Source organism: Oryzias latipes, chromosome 15 (assembly GCF_002234675.1).
Source record: "Oryzias latipes chromosome 15, ASM223467v1".
In the NCBI taxonomy this organism is placed as follows: Eukaryota; Metazoa; Chordata; class Actinopteri; order Beloniformes; family Adrianichthyidae; genus Oryzias; species Oryzias latipes.
Genome location: NC_019873.2, coordinates 9558410 through 9585685, shown reverse-complemented (window position 1 = coordinate 9585685; position 27276 = coordinate 9558410). Strand labels below are relative to the sequence as shown.

At 40.5% G+C, this 27276-nt stretch overlaps 1 protein-coding gene across 3 annotated transcripts in view; it reads left to right on the top strand.

Moving 5' to 3' along the window:
- The window catches only part of ltbp1 (latent transforming growth factor beta binding protein 1), a 131445-nt gene that overhangs the window by 15261 nt on the left and 88908 nt on the right, over positions 1–27276 (top strand). For all 3 annotated transcript variants that reach the window (XM_011472799.3, XM_011472798.3, XM_011472800.3), the window contains exon 3: positions 16847–17159. In XM_011472799.3, the coding sequence (XP_011471101.1) occupies positions 16847–17159 (313 nt within the window). The remainder of the gene's footprint in view (positions 1–16846; positions 17160–27276) is intronic.

Here is a 27276-nt window from a genome sequence, read left to right as displayed (position 1 = left end):
GAGAGCTGGCAGACATGATGGAGAGAAGGAAGGTAGATGTACTGTGTGTGCAGGAGACAAGGTGGAAGGGCAGCAAGGCACGTAGTATTGGAGGAGGATACAAACTGTTCTATCATGGTGTTGATAGGAAGAGAAACGGGGTAGGAGTGATTCTGAAGGGGGAGTTTGTAAACAGTGTTCTAGAGGTGAAAAGAGTCTCAGACAGGATGACGAGCCTAAAGTTAGAAATTGAAGGGGTGATGGTGAATGTAGTCACTGGGTATGCGCCACAGGTTGGCTGTGAGTTAGAAGTGAAGGAGAGATTCTGGAGTGAGTTGGATGAGGTCATCGAGAGTATCCCCAGAGGAGAGAGAGTTGTTATTGGAGCAGACTTTAATGGGCATGTTGGTGAGGGCAACAGAGGTGATGAGGAGGTGATGGGCAGGTTTGGTGTGAAGGAAAGGAATCTGGAGGGACAGATGGTGGTGGACTTTGCAAAGAGGATGGAAATGGCTGTAGTCAACACTTACTTCCAGAAGAGAGAGGAACATAGAGTGACATACAGAAGTGGAGGTAGGAGTACTCAGGTGGACTACATCCTATGTAGACGAGGTCATTTGAGAGAGGTTAATGACTGCAAAGTGGTGGTAGGAGAGAGTGTAGCCAGACAGCACCGCATGTTGGTGTGTAAGATGACTCTGGAGGTCAGGAAGAAGAAGAGAGGGAAAACAGAAAAGAAGACCAAGTGGTGGAAGCTACAGAATGAAGAAACTTGTGAGGAATTTAGGCAGAAGTTAAGACAGGTCCTGGGTGGTCAGGATGAGCTTCCAGATAACTGGGAAACTACAGCAGAGATTATCAGGGAAACAGGTAGGAAGGTGCTAGGTGTGTCATCTGGAAAGAGGAAAGACGGTAAAGAGACTTGGTGGTGGAATGAGGAAGTACAGGAATGCGTCCAGAGGAAGAGGTTGGCTAAAAAGAAGTGGGATGTAGAAAGGACTGAGGAAGGTAGACAGGAGTACAAGGAAGCGCAGCGTAGAGTGAAGAGAGAGGTGGCAAAGGCCAAACAGAAAGCTTACGATGAGCTATATGACAGGCTAGACACAAAGGAAGGAGAGAAGGACTTGTACAGGCTAGCCAGACAGAGAGACAGAGATGGGAAGGACGTGCAACAGATAAGGGTCATTAAGGACAGAGATGGAAAGGTGCTAACAACCCAGGAGAGTGTACAGAAAAGATGGAAGGAGTATTTTGAGGAGCTGATGAACGAGGAAAATGACAGGGAAAGAAGGGAGGAAGATGTGGTTGTTGTGGAGCAGGAAGTAGCAGAGATTGGAAAGGATGAGGTTAGGAAGGCTCTGAAAAGGATGAAGAGCGGAAAGGCCGTTGGTCCTGATGACGTACCTGTGGAGGTATGGAAGTGCTTAGGAGAGACAGCAGTGGAATTTCTAACGAGTTTGTTCAATAGGATTCTAGAGAGTGAGAAGATGCCCGAGGAATGGAGGAGAAGCGTTCTGGTCCCGATCTTTAAGAACAAGGGTGACACGCAGAACTGCAGCAACTATAGAGGAATAAAGTTGATGAGCCACACAATGAAGCTGTGGGAAAGAGTAGTGGAAGCCAGGCTTAGGAAGAAGGTGGAGATTTGTGAGCAGCAGTATGGTTTCATGCCCCGTAAGAGCACCACTGATGCCATTTTTGCTTTGAGAATGTTGATGGAAAAGTACAGAGATGGTCAGAAGGAGCTGCATTGTGTGTTCGTAGATTTAGAGAAGGCGTATGACAGGGTGCCGAGGGAGGAGCTGTGGTACTGTATGAGGTCGTCTGGAGTGGCAGAGAAGTATGTCAGAGTAGTTCAGGACATGTATGAGAGAAGTATGACGGTGGTGAGATGTGCTGTAGGTCAGACAGAGGAGTTCAAGGTGGAGGTGGGACTACACCAAGGATCAGCTTTGAGTCCTTTTTTGTATGCTATGCTGATGGACAGGCTGACAGACGAGGTAAGACAGGAATCTCCCTGGACAATGATGTTTGCGGATGACATCGTAATTTGCAGTGAGAGTAGAGAGCAGGTGGAGGAACAGCTAGAGAGGTGGAGGTTTGCTCTGGAAAGAAGAGGCATGAAGGTCAGTCGTAGTAAGACAGAATACATGTGTCTGAACGAGAGGGATCAAGGTAGAAGCGTTAGGTTACAGGGGACTGAGGTGAAGAAGGTGCAGGAGTTTAAGTACTTGGGGTCAACAGTTCAGTGTGATGGGGAGTGTGGAAAAGAGGTGAAGAGGCGAGTGCAGGCAGGTTGGAGCGGGTGGAGGAAAGTGTCAGGAGTGTTGTGTGACAGAAGAGTGCCAGCAAGACTCAAAGGAAAGGTGTACAAGACAGTGGTGAGACCAGCTCTGCTCTATGGGTTAGAGACAGTAGCAGTGAGACAGAGACAAGAGGCTGAGATGGAGGTAGCGGAGATGAAGATGTTGAGGTTGTCCTTAGGAGTGACCAGGTTAGACAGGATAAGGAACGAGTACATCAGAGGGACGGCTCATGTTGCCTGTGTTAGCGACAAAGTCAGAGAAGCCAGACTGAGATGGTTTGGACATGTTCAGAGGAGGGATAGTGGATATATTGGTAGAAGGATGTTGGAGATGGAGCTGCCTGGCAGGAGGGCAAGAGGACGGCCAAAGAGGAGATACATGGATGTCTTAACAGAGGACATGAAGTTGGCTAATGTTAGGGTAGAAGATGTCCATGATAGAGTGAGGTGGAAAACGATGATTCGCTGTGGCGACCCCTGATGGGAAAAGCCGAAAGAGAAAGAGTTTTGGGAAATACTCCCCCCATTTGGGCAATTGCTGAAAGTGCAGCATTTTGGGTCAGTCAATTTTCCTCAGAGTGCTGTGTGTGGAAGCAAACCAGACCAGATGAAGGCATTTAAACAATGATTTTAAACCAGCAGATTTAGTTTGAGGAGCTCACAGGGTGTGCTTTGGTAACTAGGTTACTGGTTTGATTTGTTGAGTAACTCTCATTAATGTCATTAATGTTTTTTGAAGCCAGAGCAGATTAGAAATAAACTCCATGCTCAAAGAGCACATTTGCTGGAGTAAAGTTTGCAGACATGCAACATAATAAAAGGTGTGATGAGTTTCTAGTGAGGGTTTATGCCCACACTAACACACCCACAGTGAACTTATCAGTTTGCTGCTGGCTGAATTGGAAAGCTTAGTGCTCGGTTATGGAGGATTTCAGAAAGCAACTGTTGAGCATAAGGTGAAACTTTTAGAAGACAACTCAGAATTGGCAGGAAACACAACAAGGTTCAGACAGAGTTCACTCAAAACAGTCTGGAGCGAGAGCCCAGAATTTAAATTTTAACTTCTGATCAAATGGCTTCAAGTCACGGCACAGACAGTGGATTACTTTAACAGTGTTTCTTAATGTCACCGCTGGCCGGCGGCAGAGAAGTGTCTCTCTCACCTGGAGCTTTACTGGGGCCCATAAATTCTCACCAGGTCTTCTTATCAGAGCTAATCAGAATCTTTTTAGGGCCAGCAGTGACTCAGACGGTGTGGAATTCAATACCTCATATATCCGTGTCATCTCTTCCCATCACTACCTGCTTCTGAATTCAATGAACATCTGTCGCAGCCGCATGGAAGGTCAAGCTGGCTGCTGCTGCTCCCCCAGCGTTGGAGCAAATTTCCCCCCTCCACTTTAGAATTTAAAGATGTTCCAAAGCGAGAATGATCATGCAACAGAGCTCCTGCATCTCGCCTTGGATTTAAATGATATTTTTAAGGTTTGCTCAGCGGGGCGTGAAGAGACTCCGGGATCGTTCATGTTTAGATCAGAGGGACGACGCCACCATTTTCTGTCCTCTGCTAACAAGTCTCGTTTTGGGGACAAATGTCTGCTCGTCTGCTGCTAACTTGGGCAGAAGGGAGAAGTGTTTGCAAAACAGATGGCAGCTTCAGCTCCAGGCCACGGAAAAGTGGGGAAATGAAAAATATTTATGCTAGTTGAGGAAGAAAGCCAAAAGACCTCATCCAAAGTGGAAAATTAGCACTGGCTTTGTGTCAAAACAGTAATGTAATTCAGCTTAGGGGGTAAAGACAACTATGATATCATGTTTGAGGTAATCTCTTTTTGGAGGATGGGTGTAACTCAACTGATACCAGATTTTTAAGCAGGGATGCACATTCTTGGACTGCGGTTGCTACGAGGGCCGGGATTGGAGAGCCTAAATGTTGCATAAATCTGTGTTTAAATGTTTACCGCAGGGACCTGCACAGATGGTTTCACTCTGGAGCAGTTGCTTGTTTTCTGTTGGACTAAAGAGATGCAGCATTTAGATAAAAAAATCTGAAGATGAAAAAGGGAGTAAGAAGACAGAGATTACAGAGAAACTGAATGAAGGTTAGATGAATTATGATCCCCTCTCAGAATCTAACCTCCTTTTTTAGGCAATTTATTATCCTGAATGAGTCTTAAGCCTAAAAATATTTTCAATAGAGTATTCATTTAATATCTTGTGTCATGCGATTTGTGAGTCACTACATTGATATTGATTGGGCTCTACGATCTTCATTATTTATTGATTTTTTTTTGGCTTTTATAGATGAAAGGCCTCAAAGACACAACAGTATGGAGACTTCTTCAGACAGTAGTTCAGAATCTGGGATGCAGATCTGCTCCTTTTACAGAAGCAAGGCCGGAATTCTCGTCGTTCTCTACTTCCTGCTTCAGTCTGTCTTCACAAAATCTTTCTTTAAATCCATATTTATGTGAGAAAAAAATAAATTATTTTTGCAGCAGTTTTTAAGTGTTTTGACAGTAGTAGCTGGATGGCTCAGTTTGGACGTAGGACTGGAATGCAGGAAACCTGGGTTCAAAATCCTTAATGGTGGATCCATAGGCAAGACCCTTCGCACTGCTGCCTATCAGGGTCTCCCTGAAAATACAGGGTTGTGTCAGGAAGGGCATCCATCGTAAAAACTCTCTGCCAAACCACCTGTGACGACCCCTGACAGGAAAAGTGAACAACAACAAGAAGTTTTGGTGTGTGGAAAAGAAATAAGGATCCAACATCACAGAGACAAGATCTTAAAGATGTTCTAAATAGTTTGCTGAACAGAGAAGAAGTCCAAACACTTAGCTTGTTTGATAAGTAGGAACATTCCTACCTACTGTTGCACAATTTGGTATAGAAGCTACTCTGGAACAGAGAGGAAGCTGCTTCAGCGGGTCATTCAATTTACCACCCCCACATCTACATTAGATCTACTTAAGGCCTTAGTCCTAACTGCCCTTATTGGGGGAATATGGGCTATCTGATCTGAAGTGTGTCCAAACTTTTGGTCTGTACTGTACATATCACGTATATGTATGCAACATACAAATACTTTCTGATACATTTACCACACACACAACAATCTCACGTTCCATTTTCATGACCTCCCTTAAAGTGGCTGCACAAGCCACAAGGGAACCACAGGAAACACTTTCTCTCTTCTAAAGATGCGGACTCCTCTGTGCGACCCTCCATGGGCCTGGACACCCCAAAAACATTGCAGCACCTCTACAGCAGTGGCGGTTTCTTTAAGACTGCAAGGGAAGCTCGGCTTCCCTTATAATGTCACAAAATTAATTGTCAAATATGTACTATTGTATTAACATTTTATTGACTAAAAATGCGTTAGAAAACGAAAAAGACGAGTTGGTTCAGAATCAGTTACATATAACAGGTCGGCTGACTTGATTTCCTTCTCATACATTCCCGCAGCATCACAGTGCATTTTCCTATTGAACCCCAGCGTCCATTGACTTCAATGGGGCTGCTTTGAACGTTTTTTTTCAGCGCTTCGAACGGTCATTGGATAAACGCTGCGATTATGTCCCGCCCACGGACACTCAGCGTTTCTGGGGCTAAATGGGGAGTGGGCTGGCCCGGACTTTGAGCTTCTGCGTGATGATTGGAGGGTCTGTTGAAAGACTACATCTCCATTTGACTGACAGCGATTCTGTACTACAAGGAATCACTGAAGCTATTCGCGCTTAGTCCCATCGCGGATTTCTCAAGTTCAGTCGAAATAAAAACTGCTGCAACCAATTTTTTTGATATTTGCTTGCCGAAATTGCTTGATTTTTTTACTTTTAAAAAAAATCAAAAATTTTATGATGTAGGCCGAAAATGAGCTTCCCCTCTCTGACAGACCAGTAACCGCCACTGCTGTACAGGTCAACCAGTTTTACAGGAGCATGTGACTATGGCTAAAGCTACCTTCCTTGAGGGAACAACTCTCCAATTTACTTCACATCACAAATAAGGGAGACATTATTTGTTGTTTTTTTATGTATATTTTTGACCTCCTGAATAAATTATGCAACTATTTTCTTTGTATTTTGTCTAATCTTTCTGTGGATCATGGTTGTGTTCCTGTTTTTGGTCATTCTGAGGAGCAGTTATACTGAAGATTTGTTAAACATTTTTGTTTGTGTTGTCATGACCTTTTCTAGTAAACCGATAGATCTAGAAAATAAAAGTATGATGAAAAAGGTCGACATTTTTCTGTTATTAAATGCAAAAAGTGAAATTGGTATTTTATATGGAACCATAACACATTGACTGTTGACTTCAGAAAACACAGTGGATCAACACCAGCAGATTATTTCATCACTGACTGGAAACTTCACATTTCAAGCAATGTGGGTTTTGTACTTCTCCACTCTTCTTCCAGGCTCATGAACCTTGATTTACAAAAGAAATTTAAACTCACTCTCTTTGAACCATTGAGCAACAGTTGAATTATTTTTCTTCCTGTCAAAGTAAAAATGTTCTCTCTCATTCAAGAGTAATATTCAACATTTGTCTGTATTTGGTGGCCCTTGATGACTGACTCCAGCTTCAGTCCTTGTGAAGTTCCCCCAAATCTTTTGCATTACAAACCTGTCAGGGCTGCAGTTGTCCTCCCAACACGATGTTTGTCCACTAAATCTTATATGTATCGATGCAGCACTTTGTAAACAACCATCTTGTTTAGCTATGGCCTTTTGTTTCTTGACCTCCTTGTGAGTAATGTCAACGATTGTCTCTTGGACACTTGTCAGATCATATATGTGCAGCTACTGACCAAGTAAGTCTGAGAGGCCATTTAAAGCACTGGGGTCAAACTAATTTTCACTGAGGGCCACATCAGCATAGTGACTGTCCTCAAAGGGCCAGATATAACTTATACATGTAACTAAATGAAATGAAAAATACATGTAACTTATAACTTTTTAAAGTGACAATTACAGTTGCATAGAAAACATATGTTTGCTTGTTACTCTAGCATAAATCCTTTTAAGGTATAATATAATATCATCTGCATAAAGTGAGATTTTGTAATCTGTTCTTCCGACTGACACGCCCTGTATTCTTTGGTCTTTTCGGATGAGTTCAGCCAGGGGTTCTATACTAATTGCAAACAATAACGGTGAGAGGGGGCACCCTTGTCTGGTTCCTCTTCTGACTCTAAAACCTGCAGAAGTGCATCCATTCACCCGTACTTTTGAGATGGGTTTTGTATAGAACACTTTTATCCATTTGATGAAATCCGAGTGGAATCCCATATTCTCCAGCACCCGTTCAAGATATAGCCAATTAACCCTATCAAATGCTTTCTCAGCATCCAAGCTTACAAGCATTGACGGTTCTGATGTCTTTTTAGCTGCCAGCATGATATTCAGCGTTGTTCTTATATTATTTATTCCTAATCTACCGGGTATGAATCCAGTCTGATCTGGTTTAATTAAATTCCTTATATATTTCTGGATTCTCTTAGCCAATATTGCTGTCGAAATTTTCATATCACAGCAAAGTAAACTTATGGGTCTGTATGAGGCACAGCTTGCAGGGTCTTTACCTTCTTTGTGTATTACTGATATTATTGCTTGAGACCAGGATTTAGGTGGGTCATTTTCTGTTAAAGTATGATTAAAAACTTTTTGTAAAAGAGGCAAGATTTCATCTTTAAAACACTTATAAAATTCACCTGGGTACCCGTCTATCCCTGGAGACTTATTGTTTTTCAGGTTTTTAATTATGGCCCGCAGCAGTCATAGACTGCAAGGACCATATTGTAACTGCTACGAGGGTCGAACACTCAAAAAGGTCCAAAACGTCAAAAAAACGCGTCAAAACGCCAAAAAATGGGGTCAAAAGTCGCCCAAAGCACAAAACGACACGACAATTGTGTAACGCAACAAAAATACACACACACACGCACAACACCATCGCACAAACCTTAAAATTGTAGTCGCAAAAATGGCGACAAAAACACAAAAAAGCCCAAAAAAGCCCTCAAAGAACGGGTTTAAAGCCAAAAAGACATGCCCAGCCTATAGTAAAAGACAGGCCGCATTGAAATACATAGGCCACCTGACTGCAAAAACTTCTATATTGTTTCTGCTTTGTTTCATTATTATTACGTTTCTTCTTTCTTACGGATCCGTTGATCGCAAATTTGACCCCCGCCACATACCCGAAAACTCACCAAAATTGGCACACATCTGGGATAAATTGAAAATGAATTTTCGGCAAAGAGAACGTCACCCCCCCCATGACGATGACATCACGGCGAGCGTTCCCGTAAAAAAAATGAATGGGCCGAAAATCGCTTATGGGGCCAAAAAAAAATATTTCAAATTAGAGCAACGAAACCAAAACACGCGTGTTGGAGATATCCCAAAGAAGTTATGAAATCATTATGGGATGGCCACACGACCTACGGCTTGGCGGCCATTTTGTGGCGAACTCAGAGAAATGGCGATTTTCGTGTTTTTTCACAATATGGGAAAACGACACTTTTGTTCAAGCGATTTTCACGAAATTGCACACACATGCCACAAACACGATTCTCCAACTTCCAAAGAAGTTTTGTTGACCTTTGACCTTGGCAAGGGGCGGCCATCTTGAATTTTCATAAAAAAGGACCTTTAGTAACGGATACAAACGAAAACTCGTCCTAGGGATTTTTATCAATCTTTTTGAAACTTCTCGGGCATCAATGGCAAGCTACTGTGGACAAAATGTTGGAATTAGAAGTTGTAGAATTTGAAACGCGTGCGCGTGGCGAATTCGCAACCGTCGCCATTTTAGCTAGCTCGCACATATTTTATCGGAATAGCCTGAAACTGAAATATGCGATACCCTGGCCCGCACTGTACAAAACGATGTCACATACGACTAAATCGATAAAGGAATGTGGCCGTGGTAAACAAAAAACCATCGCAAAAAAAAGTGCTGACTCGGCAAAAAAAATTTTTTTCGGATTTTATTTTTAAGAATCGGCTAACGAAACCCAGATAACTTTGTCAGGTATATCCAAAGAAAGTTTTGAAATCATTACGTGATGGCGACACGACCTACGGTTTGGCGGCCATTTTGTGCCAAAATCTACCATTTTGAGTTTTTCGCGTTTTTACACAATATGGAAAAATGAACTTTTTTTCGAGCGATTTTGACGAAATTTGACTCGCATGTCCCTAGCGTAAGTCTACAATCACCTTTGGAGTTTCGTCGACCTTTGACCTCGGGAAAAGGCGGCCATCTTGAATTTTCTATAAAAAACACCTTTAACACCAGATTCAAACGTAAACTTGTCGTTGGAATTTTCATCGATTGTCTCGAAACTTTTTGGGCATCAATGGCAAGCTACTGTGGAAAAAATGTTGGAATTAGAAGTTGTAGATTTTGAGCGGCGTGTGCGTGGCAAGCTAGCAAAGTGGCGCACTGTTATAACTCCCATGCATTTCAATACAATACAGTGAAAATTGAATGCATGCATTCATGCCTGAAACAGAATACATTGAAAAAGACTGGACATGGACATATAAGGAATGTGGGCGTGGTTAGCATAAAACCACTGTTGCTAAGGACGACAAAAAGTTTACTTTTACCGATTTGTCAGAAACTGACGTCAATCTGTTCGTCCTTCCGAGGGGACCAAAACATAAAATGGTTGCTATGGAGATAAAATCAACAGAAAAGCCGCCATTTTGGAAAAAGTGGGTTTTTTATCAACACATGACATGTAGCTCTCACCAATGGAGGAATGTGTTTTTCTGAGTCAGTTGATGATGCTGATCGCTATGCTAGCAATTTTAGCCACATTAACATAGCTAGCATAGTTAGCATAATTAGCATTTTAGGAAATGTGTTTTTTTGAGTCAGTTGATGATGCTGATCGCTATGCTAGCACTTTTAGCTATGTTAGCATAGCTAGCATAGTTAGCATAATTAGCATTTTAGGTAATGTGTTTTTCTGAGTCAGTTGAAGATGCTGATTGCTATGCTAGCACTTTTAGCCACATTAGCATAGTTAGCATAGTTAGCATAATTAGCATTTTAGGTAATGGGTTTTTCTGAGTCAGTTGATGATGCTGATGGCTATGCTAGCACTTTTAGCTATGTTAGCATAGCAAGCATAGTTAGCATAATTAGCATTTTAGGTAATGTGTTTTTCTGAGTCAGTTGAAGATGCTGAATGCTATGCTAGCACTTTTAGCCACATTAGCATAGTTAGCATAGTTAGCATAATTAGCATTTTAGGTAATGTTTTTTTCTGAGTCAGTTGATGATGCTGATCGCTATGCTAGCACTTTTAGCCACATTAGCGTAGCTAGCATAGTTAGCATAATTAGCATTTTAGATAATGTGTTTTTCTGAGTCAGTTGATGATGCTGATCGCAATGCTAGCACTTTTAGCCACATTAGCATAGTTAGCATTGTTAGCATAATTAGCAAATCCAGCCTTGATTAGCTTTTAATTTGCGGGCTGTGAGGGCGGTGAGTTCAGCGGTGGTGCGTAAAGTAGGGCGTGGAGGCGGGTTGCGTCTGCGGGCCATACAACGCCGCTTGCGGCTTTAATTGTATTTTCTATTTCTATTTTTTTAATGGGCTTTACTAAAGTTTCAGCTTGTGTTTTAGTTAATTTGGGCATCTTAATTTTTTCTAAAAAGGCTTTGATCTTTTCTTCTCTATTTGCAATGTCCGGTGAGTCATACAATTTTTCATAATAAGCAGAAAAGGCTTCCGCTACATCTTTTGGGTGGGATACTACTTTCTTTGAGGACGGATTAAGTATTTTTGCTACGCTTCGATTGGCTTAAACTTTGCGTAATTGGAATGCCAATAATCTGCTAGCCCTGTTTCCTGATTCATAATATCTCTGATTAGCAAATCGTAAGGCTCCCTCTGCTTTATTGGTTAATAAATCGTTATATGCCTGTCTACAGTGGTTTAAAGATTTTAGGGTGTTTTTATCATTTGTCTGTTGATGTTCTCTTTGCAAATCCATTATGTCTTTCTCTAGTTTCTTTTGTTTTTTTTCCCTATCTTTTTTTATTTTAGATGAGATCGCTATAATTTTGCCCCTCAGCACTGCCTTTGCGGCTTCCCATAATATAGTGAGCGAGGTTTCTCCATTATCATTATTTTCCAAATAGTTTTTTCCATTCTTGTTTAATATCGTTGACCACCTTCGGATTGTTTAGAAGAGAAACATTTAATCTCCATTGTCGGATTTCATTGTTATTTTGCAGATTTAATGAGAGGACTACTGGTGCATGGTCAGATATTGTTATCGAGTCAATATAGCAGTTTGTGACTTTATAGGCATCTCTTTTTGACACACAAATAAATCTATTCTGGAGTAGCTGTTATGTACTTTGGAGAAAAAAGTATATTCCTTCTCTTTTGGATGTTTATGTCGCCATATGTCCATAAGTCCCAGTTCCTGCATTGTATTATGCAGCAACTTTGTTTTGCGTGGTGTCGGTCCTGGCTCAAATGGTTTCTTATCTAAATGTTGGTTTAAGACACAATTAAAGTCTCCCCCCACCAACAGGAACCCTTCAGCATGTGAAGATAAGATGACAGTTATTTCTTTAAAGAAAGATGGGTCATCTTCATTTGGTGCATAAAGATTCAAAATTGATACTTTAACATTCCCGATATGCATAAATCCTTTTAAATTTTATTCTGTCAGGTTAGGTTATATGGACAGTGTTTTAAGTCCTAATGCATAGTCTGATTCCCCCTAGATATGAATAAATATACATCAATTTCTATTTTTATTTTAAGAAATTAAAAACTGTTATGCTCTCGCGGGCCACATAAAATGAGATGAAGGGCCACATTTGGCCCCCGGGCCTTGAGTTTGACACATGCGATCTAAAGGTTCAAGAAATCTTTTGCAGGAGTTACAACATAATTAAAAGATTAGGATGTGACATCAGTTTCCAACATCGTTTTTTCCCTCCACAAAATTCTTATTATCGGAAACTGAATTTTCCATTTCCATCATCTATAGCCCGTAAATATTAAAATTACAAGGAAACAAAACTTTAAAATAGTTTAGTCTATGTGTTATAATTCCATACATGCTCCTCTTTTCGAGATTACTGATAAACAAGTGATGATTTTCATAGTATCATAATTATGATTTTGTTTTACTTGTAGTTTCCAAGTTTTTCATGATCCTAAACCAGAGTAGATTCAGTTTAACTTTGGAAGAAGTTTTGGAGAAAAGCCTGAAGGTCAGTACAGCTTCCTGATAAAAACGCCTGCACAAACTAGTGCGCGTTATCTTCCATTGACTTCCTTTGTATAGGAATGCATGTGTGATGTGTGAGTGCAGAATGTAAACTGCAGCCATGTTGAGGCTTTGTAGTTAAGAAATGGATGCCCCTATAATCTACTTGCAGATGAATGGAGGCTTGTATGATTACAGGCTTTCATCTGGTCCCGTGTACACACAGAAGCTCCAAATTTTAAAATCGTGTCTGGTAAATACAGATTTAAAAGCTAGAATCACTTAAATCAAAACTGTGTTTTTATTTACACTTGAAGGTGGTTCATTTCTTTGATGTTTCTGGGCTAGATGCTTTTCAATTGCATGCTTTTGATGTTCAAGAATATAAGTGGTGTTTCCGTGCCTGGATCTGAGATTACATATGTATTGTTTTATACAGAATTTACCATTTAATTTTTTCTTACATTTATTGAATTTAGTCTAAAACATTTAGCCTTTCCCCACATCTTTTCAGTCTTTTATTTTGGATTAAACCTCCCAGTATTGTTTCATAAAAGGCTAAAATGTGTTATTACTTTGTGGTAAATCAATTGAGTCGTTGCTGCTCTGCTGCCCTGTCTCAGTCCTCATTTGCCTTTCCATCATCACATTGGTTTCATTTCAGCATGTGGTGTTCTTTTGTCACAGCAAGGTGGCAAATATAGATTCAAAATGTTGACTTCCATAAAAGGTTATTGACATATATACCAAGTTTACTATTGTTCTGCATGTTACGAACAGATAAGAACTATGTTTCTTATTTCTCCTTGGTAGAAAATATTTTTTTGCCCTAGGACTTTTTGTGGTCAAAACACCCAGATGTCCATGATCAAATCCCGATTGGACATGGGCAGTGAGTGTTCTAGCTATAAAATGTCCCTTTTGGCCAATATTATTTACTGGTCACGTTGATTGTTTTCAGTCTTTTTTAATATTCCACGGTTTTAGATGTTTCATGATGAAGAAAATATCTGTCTGTGTCCTTTGATGCCAGATTTTTGTCAAAGTTGCGTATGTATGTCAGACGTCATTTGATTGACTGAATTTGTTTTCATGTCCCGACATATTTTTTCTACTAATTTTGGCAACTAGAGTTAAAATAACATTCTTTATACTTCATTAAATGGCATTATATATGTCAAGACCTACATGGATTTGACTCACCAAAAAAGTAGTCTTTCCACTACATTTTTACTTTTACTTGACTAAATTTGTAATAAAATGTTAATCTAATTGTGCTCCACTTGTATAATAACTTTTTCATTTTTATCCTTCATTCTTTATTCTTTATTCTTGTGGTCTTTATGTGAAATTTCCACAACTGAACCACATTAAAACAATGGAAAAAGTACGAATAAACCACACAAAGAAACGTAAATCGATGTAGAACATGAACCGTTCGTGATTACTGCGCTGTTTACATGCAATTCATTTGTGATTTGAGGGTTAATTAAGTAATTTTAACGTGATATTGTGCCATATGTGGAGTAAAAAAGTTATATATTGGTTGTACATTCACGAAAAGCCGTTAGACATACCTGGAACTGTTGTTGAAAGGCAACAAATTTGCGTGTGCATCTCACAAAAAATAATGCACAATTGTATTAGACAAAACCCATGACGACATCTGTATGGCGTTTCATCTCTGCCATAAAGTGAAAGGCTGTAAAGACAACTGAGTGGGCGTTTTCAGGAACTGAGTGAGCGAACCTTACAACCGCGCAGGCACAATTCTAACCGAGCGAACCCGTAGTTTACAACTGCACGCCTGCAATCCTAACTGAACCGTGATCCTGGGCGCTCACTTCCCCTTTGTGCGCTCGCCTGGGTTTGCGCGCAGTGTTAAGGGGGCGTTTTTGTCACTTGCGGGGCGGTGTTCAGGGGTGTGTTTGATCGAGCAGTAAGCTTTCTGGTTGATCTGATTGGCTGAAATTTTCTGGTCAAATGCGACGAGGCAGTGGGGTGGAACTTTCATCTTTCAAAACAGGGGGGCTAACAGGCGGCTCTTGAGCTGCATGCGGCTCTCTGTCTTTTATCATAGTTTCTGTAAACAGTACTCTCACAACAATAAGGCGAACATAAAAGTCTTACATTTTCTCCAAAATGTACAAGAGCAGCCCTAATGTGTTGTTGTGTGACTTCAGTAAAGAGGACCTAGGAGAGAACAGTGAGAATGGTACGGAGAGAGGCGAGGACGTGAAAGAAGACCCTCCCCCCCTCCCATAGTACAAAGGTGCAGATATGTGCATAATGCAGAACAACTTTGTTGTGGAAACCCTGAAAATGCAAAAAAGAGACACGATTATGAAGCACAGTTTAAACTGCAAGCTATCAGCTACGAGGAGGAACATGGGAATAGAGCAGCTGCAGTTCTGTAAAGTTAGAAAGATCTTCACAGATTTGGACTTCTGCCCTCAATAACTCTTCTGATAAACGTTTAAATGTGTCAACAAGTATCTCAATCATTTTGAATAAACACAGAGAGTGAACTACAAATGCATTTCAAACGAAAAAATATATTTTTTTTGCCTTTTAATCAGAATTGTTCGCTTCAAGCTGCGTGAATGCAGACATGCAGCGACCCTGCTGCAATGAAAAGCTGCCCACCCTCCGCTCCTTTTACTGGGAGGCAGCGCCGGCGAGTAACGCCAAACTTTTAGACTGTAGGACTTAAGCTTGGCCTGACGCGTCTGCTTTCACTGTTGTTTGGAGCGGCACGGCAACGAGAAGGACTCTGACGATGACGAAAGGGAAGCTGGCGTGTTTGATAGAAATGTTTTCCGGCTTCATTCCGGATACAGAAGATGAGGACTTTAATGGATTTTTGGATGCTGATTGATGACTGAAAAAATAAAAAATTAATCACAACCAACTCAGTTTTGCGCTCGCTGCCTTTTTTAAAACACACACGAGCATGCATGTTTTACCGCTATGTGTTAACGTTAAATACAGAAAAAAACACCCAGAACTGAACCTGCGCCGTTTAATCCAGTGCTGTTGTATTGTAAGGAGAGGAGTGCGTTATAATATGACTTTAACTGCGTGTTTGTGTGTCTGGTAGGTCAGTGCATGGTGTGGCTCATTGAATATCACAGTTAGAAATTTCGGCTCTTTGTGTCAAACTTGTTCGCCACCACTGTGTTTACAGCCACATTACAGCCGCCGTCTCTTTTTTATTAAAGCCTCTAAAAGAAAGTCCCGCCACGCTGCCTCGCTGGATTTGACATGCTAATTTCAGCCAATCAGATCAACCAGAAACACATTAGGGCTGCTCTGTACATTTTGGAGAAGATGTGAGACTTTTATGTTCACCTTATTGTTATGAAAGCACTGTACTGTATTTAGAAACTATGATAAAAGGCAGAGAGCCGCATGCAGCTCAAGAGCTGCCTGTTAGTCCCTCCTGCTTTGAAAAGTGAAAGTCCCTCCCCGCTGGCTCGACGCATTTGACCAGAAAATTTCAGCCAATCAGATCAACCAGAGAAGTTACTGCCCCCAAGTGACAAACACACCCCTGAATACCGCCCCTTAACACTGAGCGCAAATCCAAGCAAGGGCGCAAAGGAGAATTGCCGGCGCGGGATCATGACTCAGTTAGAATTGCAGACGTGCAGTTGTAAAATGCAGGGTCGCTCGGTTAGAATTGCGCCTGCGCGGTTGTAAGGTTCACTCACTCAGTTCCTGAATACGCCCACTCAGTTGTCTTTACAGCCTTTCCCTTTATGGCAGAGATGAAACGCCATACAGATGTCGTCATGGGTTTTGTCCAATACAATTGTGCATTATTTTTTGTGAGATGCACACGCAAATTTGTTGTCTTTCAACAACAGTTCCAGGTATGTCTGAATTATATATACCACACATGTATCATGAAACAATGAAATTGTGAGAAATGCGCAAAATTTACGTAGTTGTTGTGTGACATGGCCTTAAGAGGTTAAAGTAAAAATGTTAATGTGATATTCTAGGAAAATTTGCCCCTTTTGAAACCATCCTCTAGTGGTCATTTGTAGAACTACAAACTGTTGCATTTTGCTTTAAACACAAAAACACAAGTTGTTTTTCTAGAAAATACATCAGGTGTCATGTTCAAACTGTTATCCTGTACTTGAGTAGCTATGCCACCACTCCCTTTTTTATTCCTAGATAAGTATTTTACATTTATATTTGAACAGGAATGTTTTTGTACATCCACTAATTAATTTGTCTAATGCTCATGTTTCTTTTCTTTCTCTATTTTGGGTTTGGGACTTGTGTTGTAGCCAACTGCATTCCCCAGTGCCAGAATGGAGGAATGTGCCTCAGGCCCCAGCTCTGCGTCTGCAAACCGGGCTCAAACGGTGCATCATGTGAACAGACAACGGTCCAAACACTTCCTTATCCAGCACTGCCTGAAGGCGGACACACCAATGGAAACAATGTGGTACCGCAGCGGCCCATTCCCCAACAAGTATCCCCCAGTGGACATGGCTCCACATCCGCTTCAGCTAACAACATGGCCCAGATGAAGCTAACTGTGAAGGCAGCACCACAGTTTGTACGACCCCATTACTTCCAGCAGCACATCCAGCATCAGTAAGTACCAGCCTCCAATCTAAGCTTCATTCATCAGAGGCTCCAGGCTTTTTTAATATCAATTGATGAATTAATATAATTTTTTTACAACCACAGACAAAATGTAACATTAGACATAGATTGACCAGAAAAAATGTAAATTACAGTTCTGAAAAGATCATTTTATTTATAAATTGGACAAAACTGGTTAAACCATCTGAACCTTGTAGAACATGAATACATTTTTATCTTGCTAAGTCATGCATAAGAAATAACTGATCTGAATTTTTAAGATTAACTGTAGTTTTTCTTTTTAAAACTAAGCCTTGATCACTGTCAGACCTATTGAAAATGAAAGGCATTTTCTATAAATGTGTAAGGAAGGCCTGCTGATACATTTTAAAAATACATTTTTAATACATTAGCCATTATAGTCCCACTCAGATCATCCTTTGTTGTAGTCACACTGGTCTTTTATTGTTGATTTTCTACTTTTTAGCCAAATCTCAAAAACCCGTGTCGTTTTCAAGGACATAGTTTCTGCAGGGCGGCAGGAGTTGATTTATTCATTCACCTCTGAATTGTAGATTAAACCACTGGTGCGGAACACAACTATAGAGAACCTTCTTAGGGTGTGGTCCCACCAGTGAAAGAACAACAAACTTCCTGGTTGAATGAACGTTAAAATGAAAACAAACAAAAAAACGTGTTTAGTTCACTGTACAGAGCCTGGGTGAAGTGGAGCCTCCGTTTTTGGCTGATAGCTGAAAGCAGTGGCACAGAGTGTGGTCTTCTGCAGCTGGAGCACACCTGCTTCTGTCTTCTTGTGCCTTCAAACCTTTGCTGTAAAAACCTCAACCTTTTTCCTCAAACTTCAAGTTTTCCATCTTGTCCGTTCTCATCTGGCCCGTGGCATCAGCAGAACATTTTCTTCCAAAGAACAGATTCTCACGGCACATTTTCTCCTCTTAAACTGTCCTCTGTGAACCAAAGAGATGTCTGTGGTGAGCTCCAGCATCCAGATAATGTTTTTACGCATCTCATTGCTGGGTGGATAACATTTCAGATGTCAGAGGATGTTAATGTGCTCTGTTTTAAATGCACGCTGTAAAATGATGTGGACTCGAGCTGTGTACAGCTAATTGCCACCAGATCTGTGTCCTCGAAAGCTGCTCTCCATTAGCATCTGTCTCCCACACAGTTCTTTTGTTTCCACATAAATCTAAGTGTTTTTTTTAGACAAGACAACAAACCAGGACAGTAACTTCAAGGTTAAGAGCTTTTCTGTGAGTCAGACCTGTTATGGAAAGAGAAATCTGAAGATACAAGAGAAAAAAGATGTGTGGCAAATAACTTCAGCAAAAATTGATGGGAAGCAGGTGTGAAGTAGTGATAAACAGCAGAACAACAAGGAAACAGTCAAAAACGGAAATACAGAGTCCTGTGAAAGTAAGATCAGGGCTTGACAGAAAATAGGGAAACAAATCTTGAGTCTGACTTAACAGTAGAGTAACAAAGATCAACTTCCTTTTAGGAACAAAAGATTTATTAATGCAATATTTAGGTCTAGTCGTCCTTCAAGTCTTTACTCTAGAGCAGGGGTGACCACACTTTTCTGGGCATGCATGCTATTTTTGAGACAAGCTCCAAAAGATCCACCTATATACAGTGGGGCAAACAAGTTTTTAGTCAGCCACCAATTGTGCAAGTTCTCCCACTTAAAAAGATGAGAGAGGCCTGTAATTTTCATCATAGGTAAACCTCAACTATGAGAGACAAAATGAGATAAGAAATCCAGAAAATTACATTGTCTGATTTTTAAAGAATTTATTTGTAAATGATGGTGGACAATAAGTATTTGATCAATAACTAAAGTTCCTGGCCAATGACTGAAGAGATATTTAGTCACTGGGTTTTGTTTACAAGCTTTAGTCCGTAACAGAATGGGCCGTTTGATGCCAGTCTGAATACAGACCAAACGGCATGGTAATGCTAGACCGAACGCGATTCATGCGCCAAATTTGTGCCTGCTGACTCTCTTTCATTGCCCATCAAGTTTGATGCTCAGTGGTTGTTCAAAAACGTGTGAACTAGACGCTCCTGTCACATGTGAGAGAAGTTACTGTCAAGATCTTAGCCTCATTGCTACATGAAAGCATGACTGGTTATCTGTCTCCATGTCTGGTATATGACATCATTCAGTCTTTTTCTTTAAACGCAGTCCTTACCTAATACTGCAGAAGCTGCGTCTGAATGATGGCGTGTTCAGCAGTACGTCCATGTCTCTGTTACCTAGTTTGATGACTTGCTGTTCCGCATTAGTCCAAGGAAGAAAAAAATAAAAACAAGAATAATAATGTCTCCGTGCAAATAAGAAAACGTCATGAAGTTCAGGAGGAAAACTTCATGTTTGTTTCAGACAGCGCTATTTCTGCGTTGCTGTCTGTAGTGATACAAACACACACAGTGACCTTTGGCGGTTAACAGGAAACAGCCGCTAAACGGTTGTTGGTGAGAAATTCGGGATATATTAGCCTTATTTTTATTTGTTAAAAATAATCACACATAAGTTGCTCCTGAGGATGTCGCACCCTTGGCAAAACTATGTGAAAAAACGCAATTTATACTGAGCTTTCATATCTTCCAAACAAATCATCCTATCAGACACAATAAACCGGTGCAGACCTGAAGGGCCAGTGTGGAAGCATCTTCACTCATACTGGATTCAACATCTGTTCACATTCCAAAACTAGTTTCTATACAAAATCAAACTCCTTTTTTATCAGGTTCATGTGTCCTTGCGTAAGTCACCTTACCTCAAAAATTCCTTCTTTGTAATAATATTTGGATAAAAGCGATTGAAGCGGTTACATTTATCATGTCTATGCTATGAGAAAGCACAGCTGGAATTACCTCAAGGACATTACAACACATATGAAGACAGAAACCAATTAAGATTTTCTTTACATAATTTACTATGTTTTTGACTCCAATATGAAAGCAACCTATTAGGAACATTTCATTGCTCTGAATAATTTCAAAACACTATTAAAACACCTGGAGGTTCAGATGCAAGAACCAAGAACAGTCATAGTTTGTGACCTCAGGGCTTTAGAAGGTCTTTTCACAGACTGAAGGAGTCGACAGAACTTCAGACAGACCAGAACCTCTTGATTCTGGACCAAACTGTAATCCTTCACAAGGAGTTTTTAGGAAATTTTCTTTCCTTTGCTAAATCCCTCGGCTGGTGTGTTGTTCATACGGTGAGGTTCAGCGAGTTCGTCACGGTAGAGCAGAAAATGTCAGCTCTCAGGGGAGGAGGACTTGGACGGATGGAGTGTAGAGGTCAGCACTGGATTGTGATTGTGGCCAGAAGTGAAAGCAAAGACTGAACACACATTTAAGAAGTGCACAAACCTCAATCTGCAGCCCTGTCTCACCGATCTGTTTATGTGGAAATGAGTAAAATCCCCTGTCTGATATTTAAGACCAGCAGCCTTCTATAACCATTCACTGGACTCCCTCTCCTTTTCCATTTGATAGAGCAGTGTGTGCCAATGTTCTCAGGCATTCCAGATATTTTTTGAGACTGAAATTAAAACTTTTGTTTAGAAATCCTGCCCTCATTACTCCTAACAGTTTGGGTTTGAATGTCGTGGTTCCCGCCGTATTTGGAATGAGACTTTTACAGGACTTTTTCCTCATAATAACACTAAAACTGATGGACACCCCTATGATTCAACTCGATCAAAAGATATTCCCCTAAAAATACAAATTTGGACCTTAAAGAATCACCCCCTCCCCCTGTACCCTTTTTGCACACAGTAAAAAGATCTTCAAAACCAGACTATAAGTAATTTTTAGTGTAAAATTTGACATTGCCAGTCAATAAAAAATTACTTCATTCATTCATTCATCTTCTTCTGTTTATCCCTTTTGGGGTCACGGGGCTGCCGAAGCCTATCTCTGCCACTTATGGGCGAAGGCAGGGGACACCCTGGACAGGTCGCTAGTCTGTCACAGGGCCACATATCACACATCCATTCATTCTCATACTCACACCTAGGGACAATTTAGAGTTGCCAATTCACCTATGAAGCATGTTTTTGGACGAGGGGAGGAAGCCGGAGACTCCGGAGAAAACCCACACATGCACAAGGAGAACATGCAAACTCCACACAGAAAGGGCCCCCATTGATGTTCTGGTTCAGGTCCCCCAGCCGGATTCGAAGCAGGGGCCTTCTTGCTGTGAGGCAAGAGCGCTAACCACTTCGCCACCATGCAGCGGTTACTTCCTTTAAAAAAACAAACTAAAAAAACAAATAGAAATTGGTTCCATTTGCAACCTCTCTGTAGAGGTTTTTTCCTGGAACTGCAACATTTGGCACTTCTTGGTTTTGGTTAAATCTGGAAATGGAGGGCTTGATGTTGCCATCATTCTAGCTCTTTGTTTTTGTGCTAAATTTAAAATTCTTTCATTATTTTAGCATTCACAATGCTCTTTAGACAACATTGCAGCACTTGAACAACTTGCATGAACTTCATTCAACAACAAAAGCCCTGTGTGATTAAACTACTTGGATGAAAAGAGAAACATTTCAAGCAGAGAAGACAAAAGGTCCAGCGCATGACTCATCTTCAAATCACTCGCCTGAAAGAATTTCACTTGAATCTGATGCATTTAGAGGCGTGTTTTTCCATAGAAACACTAGAATCACTTTAACTTTGTGGTTTTGCTCATGAACTTGGACATCTCCAATACATCTGTCGCAGTACTGACCACAAAACCTTTAATTTTGGGTTAACACAACCCACATTATTTTTAAAAACAAAATGCAAGTGCAGAGATCAAACTCAGGAGGAACATTCAGTCTGTTAATTACATTTAGGCCTTTTGCATGATGATTAATTTTGGTGGCACTTAAAGGGAGCAGCTCATTGGCATGAAGATGAGTAGAAAGTTGAAAATAGCTCTGTCGCAGCATTGACTTGAAAATCTTTTGCTCAGAAGTTTACACATGCAGGAGGGTTGTTAAATAATATAGTAACCGCGCCTTCTGGGTTCTCTCTTCTTTAGTTTTTTTCTTTAGTCATCTCTCTTTAACTTGTGTTTGTTTTTGTGTATTTCATTATTTTATTGCATGAATAGGGATTGGTGTTTTTTATGCATTCTTTTTTGTTTTTATGTACAGCACCTTGAGCTGTTTTTTACGTGAAAGGTGTGTAAAGAAGTGTAGAAAAGTTAAACGCCATTTATCATTCGGATTTCTGCCTTTAACGATAAGTAAACCGGTCAGGATCCAAAGAGCACATAAACAACTAAAATGTAATTGTTTTTAGAGCTTGAGCTCCTTTTTTACTCTCTCAATGATTCACTTTGAGTTTGTACTCAGTCAGTACGGCAGCAGTTCAGAGTGCACTTTCATGCAGCAAGCATTGCTGTGGCATAGTGATGTGTTTCATGTGTTTTGTAGCTTGGCTCTTCAAACAGCCTTTGATTTCTTTTTGATAACTTTTACAGGTTTTTCAATGAGATAGTAGAGGTGAAAAAAACACCTAAATCCACACAACATCACCGTACAAGAAAGAGTTGGGTAATGCCAAGATAGTTTAAAAGAGTTTCTGTGTTTCATGACAGTGTTATTCTACAACAATTGAAATTTTTTGTGTGTGCTTGATCAGTGAAGGCAATTTTGTTAGGTATTCTACGGTGGCCCAGAAGGGTCATGACACAACACTTTAGATTTTGCAACACAAAACAAAATAACACACTACAATTCGTCGCAACACTAAAAAATTTACTTAATTAAAGAATTAACAAAACAATTAACTCACAACACGAAACAATAACTCGCAACACTTTCACAACGCTAGTTTCCTTTTGTGAAAGTATTGTGTTGTGAGTTATTGTATTGTGTTGTGAGCTAATGTTTCGGGTTTTGAGTTATTATGTTGTGTTGTGAGTTAAAAGTGTTGTGTTGTGAGCAATTGTATTGTGTTTTGAGTTATTGTGTTGTGTTGCAAAATCTAAAGTGTTGTGTTTGAACCCTTCTGGACCACCGTAGTAGCCTTCTTAAGAAAATGTATTTGCACCATCCTATCGTCTGTGATTTAAAAAAATATATTTATAAATTAATTATTTAAAGATCTTCACTCTTTGAACATTGACCTTAACTATCTTGCGTCTCCGTCCTATCATGAGTTGTTGTAGCCTGATATTTAACATAATTTACTTTTAGAAATATAGTTTTTCTGGTCAATTTAATAAAGTTAGCATTAAACAAAGTCTGGACACCTCCATGAATTGAAGCAGTTTTGTTAAGAAAAGGAGATGAAACCATACAGAAAACAACAGTTTGAAGTTATCAAGCATGGACCAACATCTGTTTTTGCATTTGACCTTCCACAAAAAAACAACGTTATATGTCTGTTTTTATTCATCAGATGTTGAATTGGCAGCATCTTATGGCATAGTTGGGTCCACGTAATTTGATTAATAGATGAAATAAAAGTTTGCACATAAACCATGTCTGCAGAATTGGATCTTCAAACCTTTGTTAGTCTTTAGCAACAATAATATGTGTGTGACGTTTGTCAAAGCAGCATAGCAGGACTCAACATTCTGTAAAGCTGACCGTTCTCTTCATCTGTCAGTGCTTTAAGTTCAGTGGGCAGTCATTTGGGGAAGTGTGTGTTCAGCTAAGGCTTGTAAATAGTGGTGATAAAAATACATTCTCCTCTGAACATAGACTCACCCTCCTCCCCTTTTATAAAATGTCTGTCAGTGGGTGTACTTACTGTCCTTGTTTAAATGGCCATGGTTGCATATTTACATGTGGTTATTTGAACCCACAAGCTCAAATACTTGATACTGGTTTGTGTTTGTGGTGGAAATCACCAGCCTGCTCATCAACACTGAGCATGTGGGCACATGAAAGCGTACACACAGTTTCATAATGTGAACAGAAGCTCTATTTACAACCTTACAGGGCCATAGCGCAGCTATTTAAATGGCTATCACTTTCTGTTTATTTATACTGCGTCAGGGGGGCTATCATATGAATGAGATGAAAATATGTTCCATTAACAATCGTCTATCCATGGAGGTTTATCAGCTCTTCCCTGTTCTTCTGCTTGTGGCCATGTTTATGTGGTACTGGAATGTGGCCTGCTTAAAAAAACACAAATTTCATTTATTGGTCTAGAGTTTTGTTTGGTTTCTGAGCCCTTGTGAAATATTATTACAATAATGAAAGAAAGTTAGAAGATCAGAGTTTTTCTCATTTGACATTTGGCAGTTGAGATAAAGCAGTTAAAAAAGTTTTAAAGTTTCTACATTTGTATAGTCAAAGCTCGGCCTATAATACTTTTTGTTTTACTTGACTTTTATCATAAAAGCAAATGGGAAGTTGGCAAATTGAAGATCTGTAACAGTTTAGCTCCAGTTAGACTTTTTTCCACATTTGACAAGGGAATGTGGTTGATCTTCTGGTTATTTGGAACCCATTTTTTTCCTATTGAGGCCTATTTGAAAGGAGAACCAGATGTAGTCCATCAAGTAACCACTGGGGGCTTGCTGTTAATTTGCCCTGCCCAATCGCCTTTTTTGTTTTTCTTTTTGCCAAATTGCCAAATGTGGCAATTGTGAATGAACTATTAATTCTTTGGTCAGGTGTGGGACTAACCTAAACTCTGTGAACTAAACCGACAAACTCTTGTTTCCCGGAAACCAAGACTCTTCTTTTCACTTTTAAACAAAAGCTGCTGTGATTCACTAAAGCCTTTGTCACAACTGCCCTTACGGTAGATATGAGCTGAGACTGTGGGCAAAAAATGAGCAAACCTGCACAGAGCATGCAGGTGGCCCACCAAAATAATCAAAGTTGTAGACCGCTCGGTGAACCAGAGAGCAAAAATGTTCATGCACTTTTATTCATATGGGCATGCTGCGAGTGACAGGTCGTAGTAAAGACTTACACAACACGCAGACACTCCTACGGCACTTACCTAACGTGTACATCCCGTGCAACGACTAGAGTGTGGCGTAAGGGCTCCATTCGACAGTATCACCTGTACGTCATTAATGCATGCAACTTACATTATCCCTACAAATACTTCATGATGCACTCAACACAAGCACAACATTCAAGAGTTCAATTTTCATAGACATCCCCTGAGATGGCCGTATTAGCCTCAGGGGAACTGCAAGACACACCCCTTAAGATGCATCCGCTCCGGCGGCAGGGGGGCTGCTCTCCTAGTTGGGTTGGAGCTTGCTCTCTCCGTCCCCCCCATGCGTCCCTGCTCTGGGGGCCCCGAGGCGTTCCTGCTTGCCCTGGCCCGGGGGGCGGTTGTTCTCTATCTGCTGCCGTGCGGGTGTTGGGGGGTCCTGGCTGCCGCTGCTGCTGCGGCGGGGGTCTTGGTGTGGGGATGACTGGGAACTCTCCCTCCTTCTATTTACATTCCATCATCCATTTTAGAAGAACATAAACACTCACTTGAGCACAGGTGTTAGCTCACCTTTTGCACAAATAGTTTGCGTGACTGAATGAAATATTTCACACTAGTTGGTTTGAATGCAAAAATATGCGTGTGTGAACACTATCTGTATTGTGTACATGTTGACATGTGAACATTTTTGGAGCCAACAGGTATGTTTATAACATTTGAGTGTGTGTGTGGACAGACCCCACCCCTTCTAGATTTGTATTACATCTGAACCTTACCGTAATGATAAACATCCAGAAACTTGTTCCTTTATGCTGCTTCAAGCCCCCCCCCCCCCTTCTATACTCACCCTCCTATCCCTCCCTCTCTCTAACATCCCTCTCTCTTCTTCCTTCCTTAGCTTTTCCGTCCGGTCCAACACAAAAGATTTTCAAAGAGGATTAAAATGAATAAAGTTTGGCCTCAATTACAAAAGGAGTTTATTCAGACATACCTCTGGTTTGTCAGAAGATTTATAACCCCTATTGTTAAAGTAAAATATGTCTAACACAAGAGGCCTTCAGCTCTCATCTGTTTGCCCAGCTGTTGGACAGGACAAGTAAAAAAAAAAAAGCAAAAAAAAAAGATGCGTCCACTCCTCTTTAAAACCCTCCATGGGCCTGGGTAACCCAAAGACCTTCTACCGGCGTACGGGTGCACGTGACCAAAGCTTAAGGTCCGAATCCAGATGGACAGTCTGACCAATAAAAGTGTTAAAAGCTCTGTGCATATGGAGTGGAAACAAGAAACCATGACAGTGCAGAAAGAGAGGTGCAAACTCACAAACTTTTCGGAAACTTGATGCAGTAAGGAGCTGACACCAATGCAGGATTGTTTGTCTACTTTTGAGAGTGCAGTGAGACCATGCAGGAATTTCAGATAGATCAGAACAGACGTTACTTGGGAAATTATTAATTGACATAAGCAGCAGTATTGAAATATTGAATTGGATTGAATTAAACAAGAATTAATGTCAAATACATTCACATTATAGTTTTCATAAAGTTCAGCCCACTGTTGTTTTTCTTCATCAAAATAATCCAAAGGGAACATTATTGGAACATTCTAGCACACTATATGGTCACATGTCTTTGCTAAATTCAAAGTGTTTGCACACATTGGCCTAGAATGATTAGTTTTTGCTGCCATCACATGTCTGTTGTCTGCTGTGATGCACGTTGTCTATTTTACGTTATAATAGAATAAACCTACCGTGTCTCAAGCCAAATGGAATTTTCCAATATCGATATAAGCAATTTATCTAACTTTGAAACATTTTTATAATGGTATAGTTCATTTCGATTTAATTAACAACTTGCCTTAGTCAGATCTGGTTGGATTGTAGGAATAGAAATTCGATTGAGTCGATTAATCGTTACACCCCTACAAAAAAGTAAATGCTGCTAGCACAATCCTCTAAGAATGAAACTGCTGTCAGTCTGGACCTTTCGACACAAGAAATGAACTCAGAGATGATTGACAATCATTATTGTGAGTCTCATACATCTTCAGAACTGTTCTCCTCTATCTGTCCTAAGAGATTGATCTGTCTGTGCTGTGATAAGCTGCTTATTGAAATTCACAGAGGATGATTACAGTTTAGGGCACATGCATCATTTGATTGAGACAACGCTTAGTACTCTCCATCCTG